The 16,920-nt window shown below is 36.6% G+C and overlaps 1 protein-coding gene across 1 annotated transcript in view; it reads left to right on the top strand.

Annotated features, from left to right (window-relative positions):
* The window catches only part of MAPT (microtubule associated protein tau), a 164,608-nt gene that overhangs the window by 43,683 nt on the left and 104,005 nt on the right, over positions 1 to 16,920 (top strand). The window contains exon 2 of the mRNA XM_074224397.1: positions 16,674 to 16,859. Coding sequence (XP_074080498.1) covers positions 16,674 to 16,859 — 186 coding nt within the window. The remainder of the gene's footprint in view (positions 1 to 16,673; positions 16,860 to 16,920) is intronic.

Consider the following 16,920-nt stretch of genomic DNA (forward strand, 5'->3'; position numbering starts at 1 on the left):
TTTTGTTATATTTTAAGTTCTAAACTATCTCCCTTCTTCCCATTTGATATCTTTATACGTATATATAAAATACATTTATTTATATATAAACATATTTATATATACACATATACACAAATTATACACATGTACATTGTAGCTGTGTTGGACTCTGTGTAGGCATAGCTACCTAGTTGGCTTTAGCCCAACTATAGGTAAGAACTCCAGAGCTCAAGTAACCAAGGCTCGGCCTCCCTAGCAACAGAGATTTACAGACATGGTCCACCACACCAGGATGAAATAAAATATTCACACAATCTGTATCACTGTACCTCTAAAGTAACTCTGAAAATGCTCACATACTAGTACTGCTGGTGGTTAACCAATATTCTGTGATAATGAAGGATGAATTTTATAGAGTGGTCACCCAAACAATCACTCTGTGAAGACTTTTATTTGTTATTTTTTGACATTAATGAAGATAATCCTTCTTGTATGTTTTTTATTGTATTCTTTGCATAGAAAATTTATAAAAACTCTGTGACTTCAGAGTTGGTCTAACTGATGAAGAATATCTGTGATGGTTTAAGTTCTACCATGCTAATATCAGTAATGAGCAAATTAGTAAATTGTATCTATAACAAACTTCAGGTCTCTAATGATTGGTTAATGTTGTTGGATGACTGCCCCCTTCATTAGCAGTTCTTTAAAAAAAGGCAGCTATTTGGTATTTTCTAGAGAGAGGCCAGTAGAGTAGACTGAAGCATGATTTATCAATTTCAATATCAGTTTTATCAATTTATCAATATCAATTTCTGAGGTTCAACAAGTACTATTTGAATAAAACTGAGTTTTGTGAATGAGTTACACAAATAAGTGATGAGAAAATAACAATTATTTTGTTTATCTCAATTGACTTTTATGAAGCGTCTGACTCAGTAGTACAAAATGCCACTTTAAAATCTCTGTTCCAGGCAGAGCCAAGATGGCAGCATGGAGGCAGGAATTCCCCAGAAGCTTTAATCCAGACCACTCCAAATGCTTTAAAATTATGACTCTAATCAAATTCTAGACTGACAGAACCCAAATAAAGACAAGTGAAACAATTTTCCAACCCAAGACAACTTGGAAGATCCACAGGCAGCATGTGTACCACCAGAGTTGGAAAGGACTGCAGTGCAGCTCGGGCTATGTAGTATTGAGTGAACCAGCTCCAGTCTCCCAGGAACAGCTCAAGGGGCACCTGGTCACTGGGGGTCCTTGGCAGTGGAGTGATTTCCAGACTTCTCAGCCCAGGAATTGCCAAGAGCAACTTGGAAGGTCAGCAGGAAAACTCTGCCACACCAGAGTGAGTGTGGAGACTAGATCAGCACAGGTCTCAGCACAGCCTCACCCCTGGAACCTGAGGTGCCACCCAGTAGCTACTTTCAGATCACCCAGCCCACAGATGGTAAGGAGTTTGGGGGAAATTGCAGAAATCTCTCCACTATCCCTGGAGCAGGACTCTGTTGCCTTGCCCATATTCAGACCTAGATCAAAGCCTGCCATATTGCTATATTGCTATAGCAGAACAGAGATCCTTCTCACAGCTCCAGGGCAGAGGGGAATGCTTGTGGTGGTCATCCACAGAGCAGGAGAACAGTCAGAGCCTTTCATAAGATCTTGAAGTAATTGAGGTCCGTGGGGGAGGGGGTTCAAAAAAACCCTTAAAAGCCTGGGAAAGTGTGTCCTCCACCCTAGAAGCAAAGCCCCAAAAAGTTAAAATTGGGCCATAGGCTGGGGAAATGAGCAAACAACAGAAGAAAAATAATCTGACCATACACAATTGCTTTGGTCCCATAGAGGATCAAAATACACACTCAGAAGATGACAAAGCTTCTGTATCCAAAGCCTCCAAGAAAATTATGAATTGGTTTTAGCCTGTGGAAGAGCTCAAGTAAGAGAGGTATAGGAAAAATTGGGAAGAGAAAAATGAGAATGATGCAGAAAAATCATGAAAACTAAGTTAGCAACTTGAAGGAGAGATACAAAAAAATACTGAAGAAAATACCATCTTAGAAATTGGTTTAGGTCAAATAGAAAAGGCAATGCAAAAGGTCAACAAAGAGAAGAATACCTTAAAAAGCAGAACTGGAAAGATGAAAAAGTAGACAAAAAAGCTCTCTGAAGAAAATAACTCCTTCCAATGTAGAATAGAGCAAAAGGAAGATGATGACTTTGTAAGAAATCAAGAAACAATAAAATAAAAATTAAAAACTTGAAGAAAATGTGAAATATCTTATTAGAAAAACAAATGACCTGGAAAACAGATCCAGTAGAGATAATTTAAATATTATGCTACCTGAAAGTCATGACCAGGAAAAGAAACTGGTCTTCATTCTGGAAGAAATTCTCCAGGAAAATTGCCCAGATATCTTAGAAGCAGAGGGTAAAGTAGAAACTGAGGGAATCCACTGATCACCTCCTAAAAGAGATCCCAAAATAAAAACTCCCAGGAATATTCCTAACTCCCAAGACTTTGGTTCTAAACGAGCCAAATTCTTGAACTCCCAAGAAAATATTAAAAGCAGCCAGAAACAAACAATTCAAATATCATGGAGGTACAGGATTACACAGGATTTAGCAGCATCTACATTAAGGGCTCCTAGGACTTGGAATTTGATATTCCGGAAGGCAAAAGAACTTGTTTTACAACCAGAAATCAACTACCAAGAAAAACTGAACATCCTCTTTCAGGGGAAAAGGATGGACATTCATTGAAATAGGGGAATTCCAGACTTTCCAGGTGAAAAGATCAAAGTTGAACAGAAAGTTTGATCTTCAAGTACATGATTCAGGTGAAGCATAGAGAGGGTAAACAGGAAGGGCAAATATTATGAGGGATTTAATGATATTGAACAGCTTGTATTCCTACATGGGAAGATGATATTGTTAACTCATATGAACCTTCTCATTTAATAGAGCAGTTAAAAGGAGCATATCTAGACAAGGCACAGGAAGGAGATTAATATGAAGGTATTATAAAGATGGAGTCAGTGGGCAAGAACGGAATGTACTGGAAGAAAGGAAAAGGATAGTTCATGTAAAAGAGACAAGAAAAAGCTTTTACAGTGGAGTAGAAGGGGTAAGGATGAGCCTTAATTCTCACTGGAAGTGACTCAGAGAGGAAATAACATATAAATACTCAATAGGGTATAGAAATCTTTTACCCTAGAGGAAAAAAAGGAGAGGAAAGGGATAGGGGAAGGGGGGAAGGAAGAATAATAGATCAAAGAAGAGAGGGAAGATCATGGGAGAGGGTAGTCAGGTACAACATAATTTTGAGGAGGAACAGGGTGAAAGGAGAGAGAGAATAGAATAAATGGGAGTGGGGAGGAATAGGAAGCAGGGAAATATAGCTAGCAATAGCAATTATGGGGAAAAAATTGAAGTAACTTTTCTGATGGTCTTATGATAAAGAATGCTATCCATTGCAGAGACAGAGCCTATGTATATGAACACAGACTGAAGTACACTTACCTTTTCTCTCTCTTTGTTTTTCTTAAGGTGTCTCTCTGTGGGGAGAAAGGGGGTTGTTTATTTTTATAACAAGACTGTTGCTATAATGTGAAAAGAAATAAATGAAAAGAAATAACCAAACAGTTGAAAAAAAAAATCCAAGGCATCTTCTATATCTAATTCAGGTATTAGCTAAGCACTGCTTGGCTGAGATGTAATAGAACCTTTTGTTATTTAGTCATTTTAGTCATGTCCAACTCTTTGTGACCCCATTTGAAGTATTCTTGGCAAAGAGTGGTTTGTCATCCTTCTCCAGCCCTTTTACAGATGAGGAAAATGAGGCAAATAGGGTTTAATTGACTTGCACAGTCACAAAGCTATTAAGTATCTGAGGCCAAATTTGAGCACAGAAAGATGAGTCTTCCTGATGCTTGGCCCTAGTGATCTACATAAATCCCTGTCTTTTCTCTCTTTGAGAGTTTTTCTTAGGTTCATTTCTCTGGGGATGCTTGCCTTTTCAAAAGGTGAGGTAGTATGGACAGTACTTCATTCCAACCCCACCTTTGACACCTGAGGTACAAATCTACTTTTGTCTCTAGGGTCTCAAACCTATCTACCTCCATTCAAAAGGAGAGTAAGTAAAGAAAGTATCCAATGTATAAAACATAAAACAGGTATGAAACAGGTAGTTTACTCTCATATAGAGAAGGGAACTAAACTGTTGCTGAGTGAAGTGAACCAGAACCAGGAGATCATTATATCCATTAACAGCAACATTGTGTGATGATCTACTATGATGGACTTTATCTCTTCTCTGCAGTACAAAGACCAAAGACAGTTCTAAAAGATTTATGATGGAAAATAACATCCTCATCCAGAAAAGAACTATGGAATCTGAATGTAGATGAAAACATTTTAAAATGTTTTAAGTTTTATGTTTTTCTCCCCCTCATGGATTTTCCCCCTTTTGTTCTTATTTTTCATTCACAATTTGACCAATATGTAAATATGATTAACATAATTGTACATGTATAATCTATATCAGATTTCTCTCTGTCAAGGATAGGGAGGAGGGAAGGGATGGAGAAAAATGCAGAATTCAGAACCTTCCAAAAATGAATGTTGAAAACTATCTTTTATGTGTAATTGGAGGGGGGAAAGGGGAGGATGCTAAGCAGTCAGAAATCATAGTACAATTTAAAAAAATCCATTAACTTATTGCTACTAGTTCAAGCAATTGGGAGGCTAATAGTTAAACCTCATTTAGACTGACTTTATATGTGAAGCAGCTCTAATTATTCCTCTTACATTTCCCCTCCATTGAGCACAGCCTGACCAAGGGGGGAATCCTTTTTTCCAGTGGCCCTGCCTTCTCTCCCAATCCCAAGACTTTCTTTGTCACAAACCCAATTCTGCTGCTGCTGTTGTTGCTCCCACTACAGTAGATACTTGTTGCTGATACTCACTCACAGACCTTCCAGGACATTTCTGTGCTCACAATACACGGTTCTAGAGGGAAGAGAATTAGAAAAAGGAGGGGCAAGACTGCCAGGAACATCTCTGATGAAAGGCTGCCTACACTCCCCTAGAGGAATAACCCCCCTTCCCCAACAGAGGATTCTGGCTTTGCCCATGATAAAAAGATAATGTCCTTCCTCTACCTGTATAGCTTGTCTTCTCCATAATTGCCTCTAAAACACCTGCCAGTAGGAAACTGACTCCTTCTATACCAGTGTGACCCTGCCCACCACCTGCAACCAATAGGGAGAACTTAACCTGTCATACATAGTCAGAAGATAGAAAGGTGTATACACAGAATCAGATTTAAGTCTCCAGAGAGCAAACAATGAATATCTGTGTATAGTCCAAAGGGGGTTGGGAGAGCAGAATCCATGTGCTTGACCAATCTGCCCTGAGGAGATCACTATTAGGGAATACTATTTGTAAAAATAAGATCCAGTGACAGATATGGAAATAATTTTGTTCAAAGATACATTGAGTACAATCAAGAAAAGCAAAATAAAATGGGTAGATATATATTTACACGAAGCTTTAATCCATGCTATAGGGTATGTTCTGTGCAGAGTCCAAATACAAAAAAAAAATTCTCTCTTGATGACAAGGATCTTCAGATATTCCTATTCTTGTATAATATGGTTCTAATTGCATTGAACCAGAGAAATACAACCAAAAGTCTCCTTAAGGAAATTTAGAATCAGGGGTGGCTAGGCGGCACAGTGGATAAAGCACTGGCCTTGGAGTCAGGAGTACCTGGGTTCAAATCCGGTCTCAGACACTTAATAATTACCTAGCTGTGTAACCTTGGGCAAGCCACTTAAAACCCCATCTGCCTTGCAAAAAAAAAAAAAGATTTAGAATTACTGGAGTAAAATTGGATGGAAAAACAAAGTAGATAGAAAAACAAAGTGGATGAAAAATGCATTAGTACCCAGATTATATCATTCCTCTCAATGGATGATCATTAGGTTACTCCATTAATATGTGTATTATAAAAAAGAAATTGGGAAGTCTTTCTGGGCAAAGAAACAAATCTTTATTAGGAGAAACAAAGTACAGTCTATAGTCCACCCATTATAATCTGAGACCCTGAGATAACAAAATTCACAGTTATTTTTAGGTCTCTTGATTCATGTATGATGCAACAAAGTCTTCTAGAAGCTGATTTATTTATGGTATAAGATTACATTTTTTCATAGTCTTTATGCCCTATGTTTTATGATGGTCCTACTTTATAACATTCTATGTTCTTTCTATGATGTGTCAATCAGCCCTTTATAGGGCTTTCTTAGTTCATCATTTTAATATAAAGATTAATATATATAGTTATAATTATTATGGTAACATATTTAAAATATATACCTTATAAAGATTTAGTTATACTTCTAAAGTTGAGCATATGTTAGAACACATGGAATTTTCCTGGAACTATATCATAGATTGGTTACACACAGATTTTCTCCAGGTCCATATTCTTCCTATAAATCACACAGTTATTCTTATTCTATCAATATAAAGCAAAGTAGTCAAGTCACTGATAATTGATCTTTTCCCATTTTAGGCAGTGCAGATAGGTGATAAGTTGGATCCAGTGGTCAGGAGTAGGAGGAGTAGAAGAAGGGATGAATTCTAATGATAAAAGTTTAGGCTAGATCCCATTTGGGAAAATGTACAGTGCTTAAACATCTGTAAGTTTACTTTGGCAATAGTCTCTCATCTTAAAGACAATTTTCTTCCAATGGTGGTACTACATAATTGAAAATCATGAAATATACATGTGAGCCTAATAGCACTGGAAAGATGCTTTGTAAATATACCATATTGTAATCATTATTCTCCTTAGAAAACTATAAAATACATCATCAGGGATACAAGTGATTGGAAAAGGAAGGAGGTCAGATAACTAGTGAGAATGAGAGACAAAAGGCAGATCCAAAGACCTTTGATTGTTGGGACAGGTCTTCCATTGAAGATTCTAGAAGGACTTGGATGAAAATTGCACAGGATAAGACACAAAGGGATTATGAATTGCATTGGTAGAGAGAGCTACCTTTTGCTGAAATGAGATCATAGATTTATCAAAAATAAATGAGGATAGAAACCATTTGTTTAAGAAAACCTTTAGATTAAGAACATCTACATAGGCATCTACATAGGCATTTTTGAATGAATTTATTACCTAACTGTAGACTGTTGACTTGAAATCGAGAAATTTTTTATTGTTGTTGTGTAGCCATTTCAGAAACCCCATTGGGGGTTTCCTTGGCAGAAATACTAGAGTGGTTTGCCATTTTCTTTTCCAGTTCATTTTACAGATGAAGCAAACAGGGTAAAGTGACTTGCTCAATGTCACACAGCTAGTAAGTGTCTGAATCCAGGTTTGAACTCAGGAAGATGAGTCTATGATCTCATGACTCCAATCCTGACACTCTATCCAGAGTCATGAAGATGTGAGTTCAAAGCCCACTTCAGACATTCAGTAGTGGTGTGACTGGGTAGGTCACTTCATTTCTCTAGGATCTGATCTTCAGTCTTCCCCTATCTCCTGGTTCTTTCCCTCTTCTCCCATCTTTAAAATTACAAATAAAATCCTCTCACTTGATTCTACCATCCTTGCTAGCTAAACTTTTCCCCCTTCTCAGCTATGATCCTAGAGTAAACTACCTTTGATTGCTGTCTTCGCTTCCTATTCTCTCATTGTCTTCTAAAACCTCTTTCCATGGCAGTCAGCAGACTTACCTGCCAAATCTAAAAGCCTTTTAATCCTGGACCTCCTAGCTCTCCCCCTGCAGTCTGTGACATCAGTATATGTCTTAGGGGTATGGTTGTCTGCTCATTGCTTTTCCTGTTTTAAAATATGAACTCTTTGGGAGGGGAGATCATATTTTCCCTTCTTTGAGGCCTCAGCACTTAAATCAAGTACTAGCACATTGTAAAGGTTTAATAAATGCTTCTTGATTAATTGGCCTCAGTTTCTTCATCTGTAAAATGAAGAGATTGGACCCAGTGACCTTTAAGGTCTTTTCTGATTCTAACTCTGATTCTATGACTTTAGCAGTGACACAGCAATAGTGTGCCTCTTGTAGCTTCCTTATCACTAAGAGAGAAATGTTTTTCATTTGCAGTGTCTGCAATAAAAGGTTATCATTCTCACTGGACTAAGACCCAGAATTAGCTCTGCTCTCACTAGCATGCCCTTGGTTTTTGTGTGTGTGTGTGTGTGTGTGAGTTCCTAACTCATTGTAATGCACATATTATTTGGAAACCTAAGTTTAAAAATCCTGGTTCAGTTCTAAGAACATTTCTGGGAAACCATGATGACAAAATGTCAAAATATAGATCTCTGCTGAAATTTATGCTTTTATCTGCAGCTACCATTCCACTGGAATTTATTGAATGTGTACAATATAGGCAACCCTGTGCTAGATACTAGGAAGGGAGAAGGGAAGAGCAACATAAACTGAATAAGAAGAGACAATCTTTGCCCTTCAGAAACTTAAAATACAGAATCTAGTTGTGAAGACAAATATTCATTTAGAAGAATAACAAATAATGATCAAGAATTCAGCTCCTTGGAAGGGAAAAATACATATTTTTCATTACATTTCATTTCTCTAGGGTCATATTTTAATGTAACATTTTAATCTGCATTATTAGCATTTTCACCATCAATGAGTAAAATAATAAATCATACCATTTTCTGAGATGTAAATGCTCACACTGAAAATTAAGCTGCTCCAGCATGCCCCTGGGTACTCTAAAATTTTTAAAAATCACATTCATTATAGTTTTAGAATACCAGGTAGTGATCTTCTTAAGGCTCATTAAATCTATCAGTTATATATAGAGATGCATTTATAATGCTGATGGTTATTTTATCTGATACATTAGCAGAAGATTGTTTATACTTTAATCCAGAAATACACTTGGCTTGTGGTTTCATGATTTAGCTGAGTCACAGACAGTCTCTTAGTGTCCCAGAAACAGTGGGAGAGCCTCCAAGTCATTTTGCATTGACTGGTCAGTGCTTAATTTCAAATGGTTTAATATAGATAGCCTTATTAAAATAAGCATTTGCTGCCCTCTAAAGATGAAATACAACTTCAGACCTTGGTCCATAATAGCATAACTTATGTTTTGGTGTATCTAGAATATGAACTATGTACCTCAATAACAGGGGTGCCAAGGGTCATTTAGAAAGTTATAACATCATCTGTCTCCTATAGGTGGGCAAGCATTTAATTAATTTATCCCTTAGATTTATTGGATTTTGAGTCTTGCCTGCGGTTGCTGGGGCATTGCCAGACCATAGGCCTTATATAACCCGTGGACTGGACATTGCTTGCCCCTGTCCTATAAGATGGCAGATTTCACTCTCCTCTGTCATACACAAAGTCAGAACTAACCAAGACATCATCTATTTGAAAAGTGAGATTATTTGGAAGTTCTGGGCTGAAATTTAACTCTGAAGTATCTCCAAAAGTAATACTGGGGTGAGGACTAATTCAGGCCAGAAGAGAGCTCCTTGCATCACTAACTGTACTCCAAAGCAGCCTTTTTGCCTTGTTGTCTTTAACAGATGATTGTTTCCTACCCCCATTGGTGCAGATGGGAAAGGATATGAATGTTGAATCCTTGAGAAAACTTTATTAATTTTCACTAACTGGGGAATAAAGCTCAAGTGACTTAGTGAGTGATGAGAAAAATATGATAACACTGGATTTAGAAAACTGGAAGTAAGGTGAATATATTAGGGGTAGGGTATTCTTTATGACCTCCTAGTGGAGTGGATCATCCCAAATCAATTAATCCCAAATGTTGGCAGTGCAGAACAGGGGTATGTGAGCAACCTAAATGTGTGAGTTTTATTTTAGGAATCCTTAAAGAAATACACATTAATGATCGGTTAATTGACTTTTTATAAACAGTTTTAACCAAAGTGTTAAGACTGAAATGTCTTAAGACCTGAGGGAGAGAAGGGATCAGAACTCTACCTAAGCAAAATCTTGTAACTAAAATTATTAGTGTTGCCTTTTAGCCTGTACCTTCAGGGGACATTGTAGGAAAAATACCATACTTGAAACCTCAAGACTTAAGATCAAATTCAAGCCCAGATACTTTCTAGAAAAATCTTTTCTCTTCTCAAGTGTTTTTTTTTTTTGCAAGGCAAATGGGGTTAAGTGGCTTGCCCAAGGCCACACAACTAGGTAATTATTAAGTGTCTGAGACTGGATTTGAACCCAAGTACTTCTGACTCCAGGAGTACTGGAGTACTCCACTGCACCACCTAGCTGCCCCAGGTCTCAGTTTCTTCATCTGTAAAATAAGAAGGTTTTGCCTAGTTGATTTCTCAAATCCAGTTTCATCATTCTTAGATTCTACTTCACTTTTCTCTATTTAAAGTCAAAATGTATTGGCAATATAGTGAAAAGGAAGCCCTTAGGGTTCTGTTCATATCTCTGTGCTCTCAATCCAACTCCTTCTACAAGTGCAGATATACTTCTGCAGGAGATTAAAATTCACTGCAAATAGGACTGGCAGTGTTCTGTTCTTCATTCTTGTAGGGCATTTACTCCAGTATTAACCAGATAAAACTAACCTGAGAAACAGTAAAACTATCAAAATTTTCTCCTAAGGACTGCTCAATCTCAGTATCATGGTTCTCCATAGTTCAACAGCTGAGATCAGGAATTACTTAGAGAGAGCGAGTTTACAAGTATAGCATTCCTTATGGGCTTACTCTCCAAACTTGTGCTGGACTACTGCTCCCTCAGAATTCTAGGAGTAAACTTAAGGGATTTCTGTTATTTTTGTTCCCCTCTGTTAGAGTGCTCCTCAGTATCATTCATTGGCATCTTGATTTCACAATTGTCCTTTCTATTTCTTTTAAATTATAGTGATTTATAGAACAAAGTTCTGACAATCTTTAATCTGTATGTTCAGAATTACTTAATTCCAGAGCCATTTCCAGTCATCCTGATTCATATCTAGGCACTGGACCTAGATGGTGCCAGAGAAGAAAGTGAGACTGGTGACTTAGCAAATCCAATTCATGTGCTTGTTCTGGCATCACTTCCCTGATGTCATGATCTTCTTTGAGAGTGAAGGACAAATATCATCATCTCATGTTTGTTTCTTTTTTTGGAAAGGGATAGAGGTGATCACAGAAGATAAAAGCATTTTAATTATTTGGAATTAAAAAGCTTTTATATTTCATTTCCAAAATTAATATAACTAGACTAAGAGGGAGAAGTAAGCTGGGAAAAAAATCTTGGTATCAGATATTCCTGATAAGCATCTGATAGTCAAGATAGATATACAATTAACAAAAGTAGGTAAGACCAAAAGCTATTTCCAATAAATAAGTCAAAGTATATGTATAGACAGTTCTCAGAAGACTAGAAAGCAATTAATAATCATATGAATGTTCTAAAACATCATAAAAGAAAAATAAACCATTTTTGAACTTTTGCCTCACATTCAGCAAATTGGCAAACATAACCAGATAGTAGAGTCAGTCTTAGAAAGACTGGAGCATGGGGCAGTTAGGTGGCATGATGGATAGAGCACTGGCCCTGGAGTCAGTAGGACCTGAATTCAAATCTGGCCTCAGACACTTAATAATTGCCTAGTTGTGTGACCCTGGGCAAGTCACTTAACCCCATTGCCTTAAACAAATAAATAAATAAATTTTAAGTTTTCAAAATAAAGACTGGAGCACTTATGTCCAATTAGCATAGCAGTGGATTAATCGAGTCAATTTTCCATTTATGTGAAGATCATGACTAAAATATCATATATTCTTTTATTTATATACTTCCCTGCTAGGTATACTTCAAGGAGGAAAATGATCAAGTGTGGCTATGTATACCTGAAAATATTTACAGCAGCACTTTTTTTGTCATAGCCACAAACTAGGTACCCATTGATTGGGAGAGAGCTAAGCAACTTGTGGTAACAAGGATCTTTTCATTGCTGTAGTTGTCATTTTTTTCAGTCATATCTGACTCTCTGTGACCCCTTCAGGAATTTTCTTGGCAAAAATACTAGAGCAGCTTTCTATTTCCTTCTTCAGCTCATTTTACAGGTGAGGAAACAGAAGCAAGCAGGATTAATTGACTAGCTCAGGGTCACATAAGCTAGTAAATATCTGAGTTTATATTTAAACTTAGGAAGATAAATTTTCACCTAGCATTTTATATATGCATGTATATATGAAAATTTATACAAATATACATATAATTACATATAATAGATATCATGTATTTATATGTATACCTAGAATCACAAGATTTATAAATCATAAGATCAGTTTAGAACTAGGAGATATTATAGGGCAGTGATATCAAACTCAAATCTAAATGAGGTCACTAAACCACATATACTGGGCTGCATATTGACTTAGAAAACCACATATTACAATTATTATTATTATCTATATTCTATTAATACATTTTTAAATTTTGTTTAATATTTCCAAATTACACTTTAATCTGGTTCTGACCCACTTGGAAGTGATCCAGTGGGTAGTGTGTTTGATACTTATGCCTTAAAAGACATTGAATAATGAAGGTAATAGAGTATTACTATTATAAAAACATGAATGTGATGATGAGTACTAAGAAACATGGGAAGACTTACAGGGACTGATGCATAAAAAGGAAGTAAAAAGAACCAGGAAAAAATACATATATACAATGCCTATAACAAAGGGACAGAATAGCAACCAAATAATCAAAATTGTTAACTACGGAATTATAATTTCTAAGTTGATTTCATAGAACAGCTATGAGAAAGCACCTCCCTGCCTTCCCCACAGAGATGGAAGTAGGTATAACATACTGCATATGCTTTCTGATTCTTTTCAGTATGTTGGTTAGTTCTGCTAATCTGTTTATTTTTCTTTCATTTTGTGGCAAAAAGATGACTCTTAAGGATAGGTAACTGGAGACTGATACATTGGAAAATCTAGGTAATTTTAAAAAACCCAAAGATACTTTTTTTTAAAAAGGAATTAGAAGTTATTGAACTTAAAATCACAGTGATCAATAAATCCAAGGGAACAAATTACTTGGTACAGAACTTCCTCTGTGAAAAGAATTTCTGGGGAAGCTAGAAAGCAGTTTAGAAAAAAATTAACTCTAAAGCAGTACATCATATAGCCCAATAAGCTCAAAATGGAAACCCAGCCTAACTGTTAAAAGTCCCACCAAAAAACAATTAAAAGAAAATCAGATCAGGTATCTGTCACAGTCATGGCCAGGAGAAAAATTCTTAAACAAATGAGGAATAGAGACAGTTGTTGTTGAGTTGTTTAGTTGTGACCAGCTCTACATCCACAGGGTTTTCTTGCAGAGATATTAGCATTAGTTCACCATTTCTTACTCCAGTAGATCAAGGCAAACAGTTAAGTAACTTGCCCAGAGTCACACAGGTAGTAAGTATCTTGGGGTTAGATTTGAACTCAGATCCACTGCACCACTCAGCTGCACTTAAGCATAGTTGTTTGCATGTTATCTCCTTCTTCAGGCTGAGAGGAAGACTTGGCTGTGGCTGCTACTGCTGCTGCTGCTGCTGCTGCTGCTGTTGTTGTTTGAGGAGATTGTGGGAAATTGTAATTTTCGCCCTTTTTTCTATTCCTATACCTAGCAGAATACTAGGCACATAGCAAATGTTTAATATATGCTAGTTGATGACTGAAAGGTTAAGTAAACTCACTTATGGTCAGACAGCAAGTATATGTGACAGAGCTCAGATCTCCCTGGCCAACCTCCTGTTTTTTCCATCAAGCTGCCCTTCTTCAGTAGCATACCTCATTTTTTGTTTCATCAGACCTTCATCAGTCATGCTTCAGAACATAGGTGTGTATTTCTGGTCTCCCTCAACTTAAGGCTGCAGATAATGAAAAGTTAAGGGAGATGCTGATTCAGTCTTTGTTTTGAGACAGTCAAGATTCATTTTAAACTTGAACCCTAAACCCTTTCTAATGCTGTTCTGCATTAAACCATAGGGAGTTATGTCTGTCTAATGAATGCCACTTGCTCTAGTTTTCCTAGCAGTCCTATTTCTGTTCCAATTGATTAATCTAAAAATTCTGTGCCTCTTTTTCCATATTAGAGCATCCATGAAGTTCATTATCTTGTATAGTGATCAAAAACAGTTACGTTGCCGAATGATATTCATTGAAACCAACTTGTAGCTTATTACAGAGGTTAAGGAGAGAAATTCTGTCGTCTTCTCTACATTCTGGGACAGAAATGTAAAGTAGGCTGATACAAAGAGACACATTTAAGTTTCCATTTCAGTTTTTTCCAAGGTGATTTTAAAGTTTTCAGAAAATTGTTGTTCATTTTTCCCCTAGAAATTTTCAGCAGTGGCTCTTAAAGGCTTGTAAGATCCCAAACTGATGATAGATTTTAATCTGGAAGGAACCTTAGTATCCATTGAGCCCACCTAATACATTTTACAAATGAGGAAATCAAGACTAAAAGCTTAGTGACTTGCCCAGGATCATGCAACTAATAAAGCTCAAAAGCAGGATTTGAACTCAGGTCTTCTGGAGTCCAAATTTGTCTCCAAAGAAAAGATGAAAAATTTCATCTCATTTCCTTCTTTTCTTAAGTTTGGAAAATTGAATATGCTAACAGATTTTGCTGATAATATTAATTTTGTTAAATTGTTGGGCAAGTTTTCCGCTTTTTTTAGATTTTTGTCATAAGGAGGGTTGATTTTCTAATTAGAGAGAAGAGTGGTGGGAGAGGAATGTATTTAGAAATAAAGGTAAAATATCAATAAAAATTACAACTAATAAAAGAAAACTTCATCATCTTTGTTGTTGTTGTTTTGGGTTTTTTAGTTATATCTGACACTTCCTGACCTCATGTGACATGGAACTCTGAGCTATCCTATCCTCCACTATCTCCCAAAGTCTGTCCAAACTCATATTTATTCCTTCCATGACACTATCTATCCACCTCATCCTCTGCTGTATGTACCCTTCTCCTTTTGTCTTCAGTCTTTCCCAATAGCATATCTTTGTTGTTGTTGTTCATTTGTTTTAGTCCATGTCCAACTCTTCATGACCCCAGTTGAAGTTTTCTTGGCAGAAATACTAGAATGGTCTGATGTTTCTCCAGCTCATTTGACAGATGAGGAAACTGAGTCAAGCAGGGTGATGTGAGTTGACTAAGGGTCATAGCTAGTAAGGATCTGAGACCAGATTAGAACTCAAGAATTAGACTCCAGGCCTCCTAGTTGGAGTTTGGTGGATGTCTCCTAAAGTTATACATTTATTTCAGTTCCCCATAGGTTTTAGATGTCAGTTTTAGCAGAGATATTTAATGCAAAAAAAAATTTCCCAACCCCTATCTTATCATTCTTGCTGCCTTGATTACATTTGTACAACAGCATTTTAGTTTTATATAATCAAATTACCTATTTTTATCTTCTAAAAAAAATCTCCTCTTTCTCATATCCATTATTAATTCATTCACAGTCTTCAATTGTGAATAATGTAAACCAGTCTCATCTCATTTTTTGATAATGTAACTTATTTAATATCTGTAATTTATAGTGGCATGTAGGATAAGATACTGATAGGATCTTTGTCATTTAATATGTAGGAGATTACACATGAAATTATGGAAAGTGTCAATAACTAATAGTGATATAATAGATACTGGACAACTAAAAGGAGAGAAAAGTTAAAAATCTTTGTGAAATTTGAGTCTCTTCTAGGAGTTTATCGTGGCACAGAAATAACTGCATTCTTTGGCAGGTCCTACCAAGATGAAAGTATGAATCCTTTGATATAGAGTATGTTTCTGTTATGAGGACAGCCTAATTGTGTTTTAAAAAGGTTCAACTACAAGCTAATGAATTTCTCAGCCTCAGCAATTTTCTGAATTTTCTTCCCCTTTACTGAATTGTCTTCCCCTCCTAGGTTCCATTCCATCTACTTATATCTTGTGTATACCTGTACCTATTTATCTACATGTTTTATCCTCTATTAGAAGATAAGCTCCTTGAAGAACTGTTTCATTCTTTGCATTTCTATCCCTTTGTATTTTCCTGGCACACTGCTTTGTGCATCATAAAAGATTGTTAAATACTTGTGTCAGAGGTGGAATTTGAACCTTGGTTATATCTAACAGGTACATTTTTTCCTGGCTTTTTAAAGTGAAGTAAGACCTTTCTTTTGACTATTATGGGGAATAAAATACAAAGTCATTTAAGCATTACAGAATTCATATAGTTTTTAATCATCTGCATTTTCTCACGGAGGGCTACCTAAAATATTTTTTTAAATTATAAGGAAATCCTTAATATCTTAAGAATTTGGGAACTACTGGCATAAATTTTTGGTAGTTACTACTAATTCACTGTCAGCCTTAAAGAGAGATAAGACGAGAATACAATTCAATAAGCACTATTCTTTAGAAAGCTTGAACCAGGGACATGACCATAAACAATGTCTGATTGAGACTGGGAGTAATAGCAGGAGTAATGCCTGAGCTACCAGGGGATACAGGAGACCTATGGTGGGGGAATAGGGCCCTGTCTAGCTGGCCCAATGAAGTGTCTGCACTAGCAGGTAGTTTTCTTGATAGATCTCTGAAGGATCCTCTGTGACTGTTTTTCTCCTCCTCACCCCATCCCACCTTGCATTCTCTTCCCAGATAACTCTCTAAACAGGATAGCTGAGCGAAGACCAAGTCTTGGTATGATGGAAGACCACACTGGAAACCAGCAGATCCATTCAGGAGAGCCGTTCCAGATGGGAGATGAGAGGAAAGATGTGCCTTCTCAAGGGGGTTATTCTCTGCTTCAGGACAGTGAAGATGACATGGGGCATGGCTTGAAAGGTCAGTAAATGAGAAAGCAGATCTTTGTGACCCTGTGGCACAAGCTATCTGCCTTTTCTTT

The sequence above is a fragment of the Macrotis lagotis genome, chromosome 2 (assembly GCF_037893015.1).
Source record: "Macrotis lagotis isolate mMagLag1 chromosome 2, bilby.v1.9.chrom.fasta, whole genome shotgun sequence".
In the NCBI taxonomy this organism is placed as follows: domain Eukaryota; kingdom Metazoa; phylum Chordata; class Mammalia; order Peramelemorphia; family Peramelidae; genus Macrotis; species Macrotis lagotis.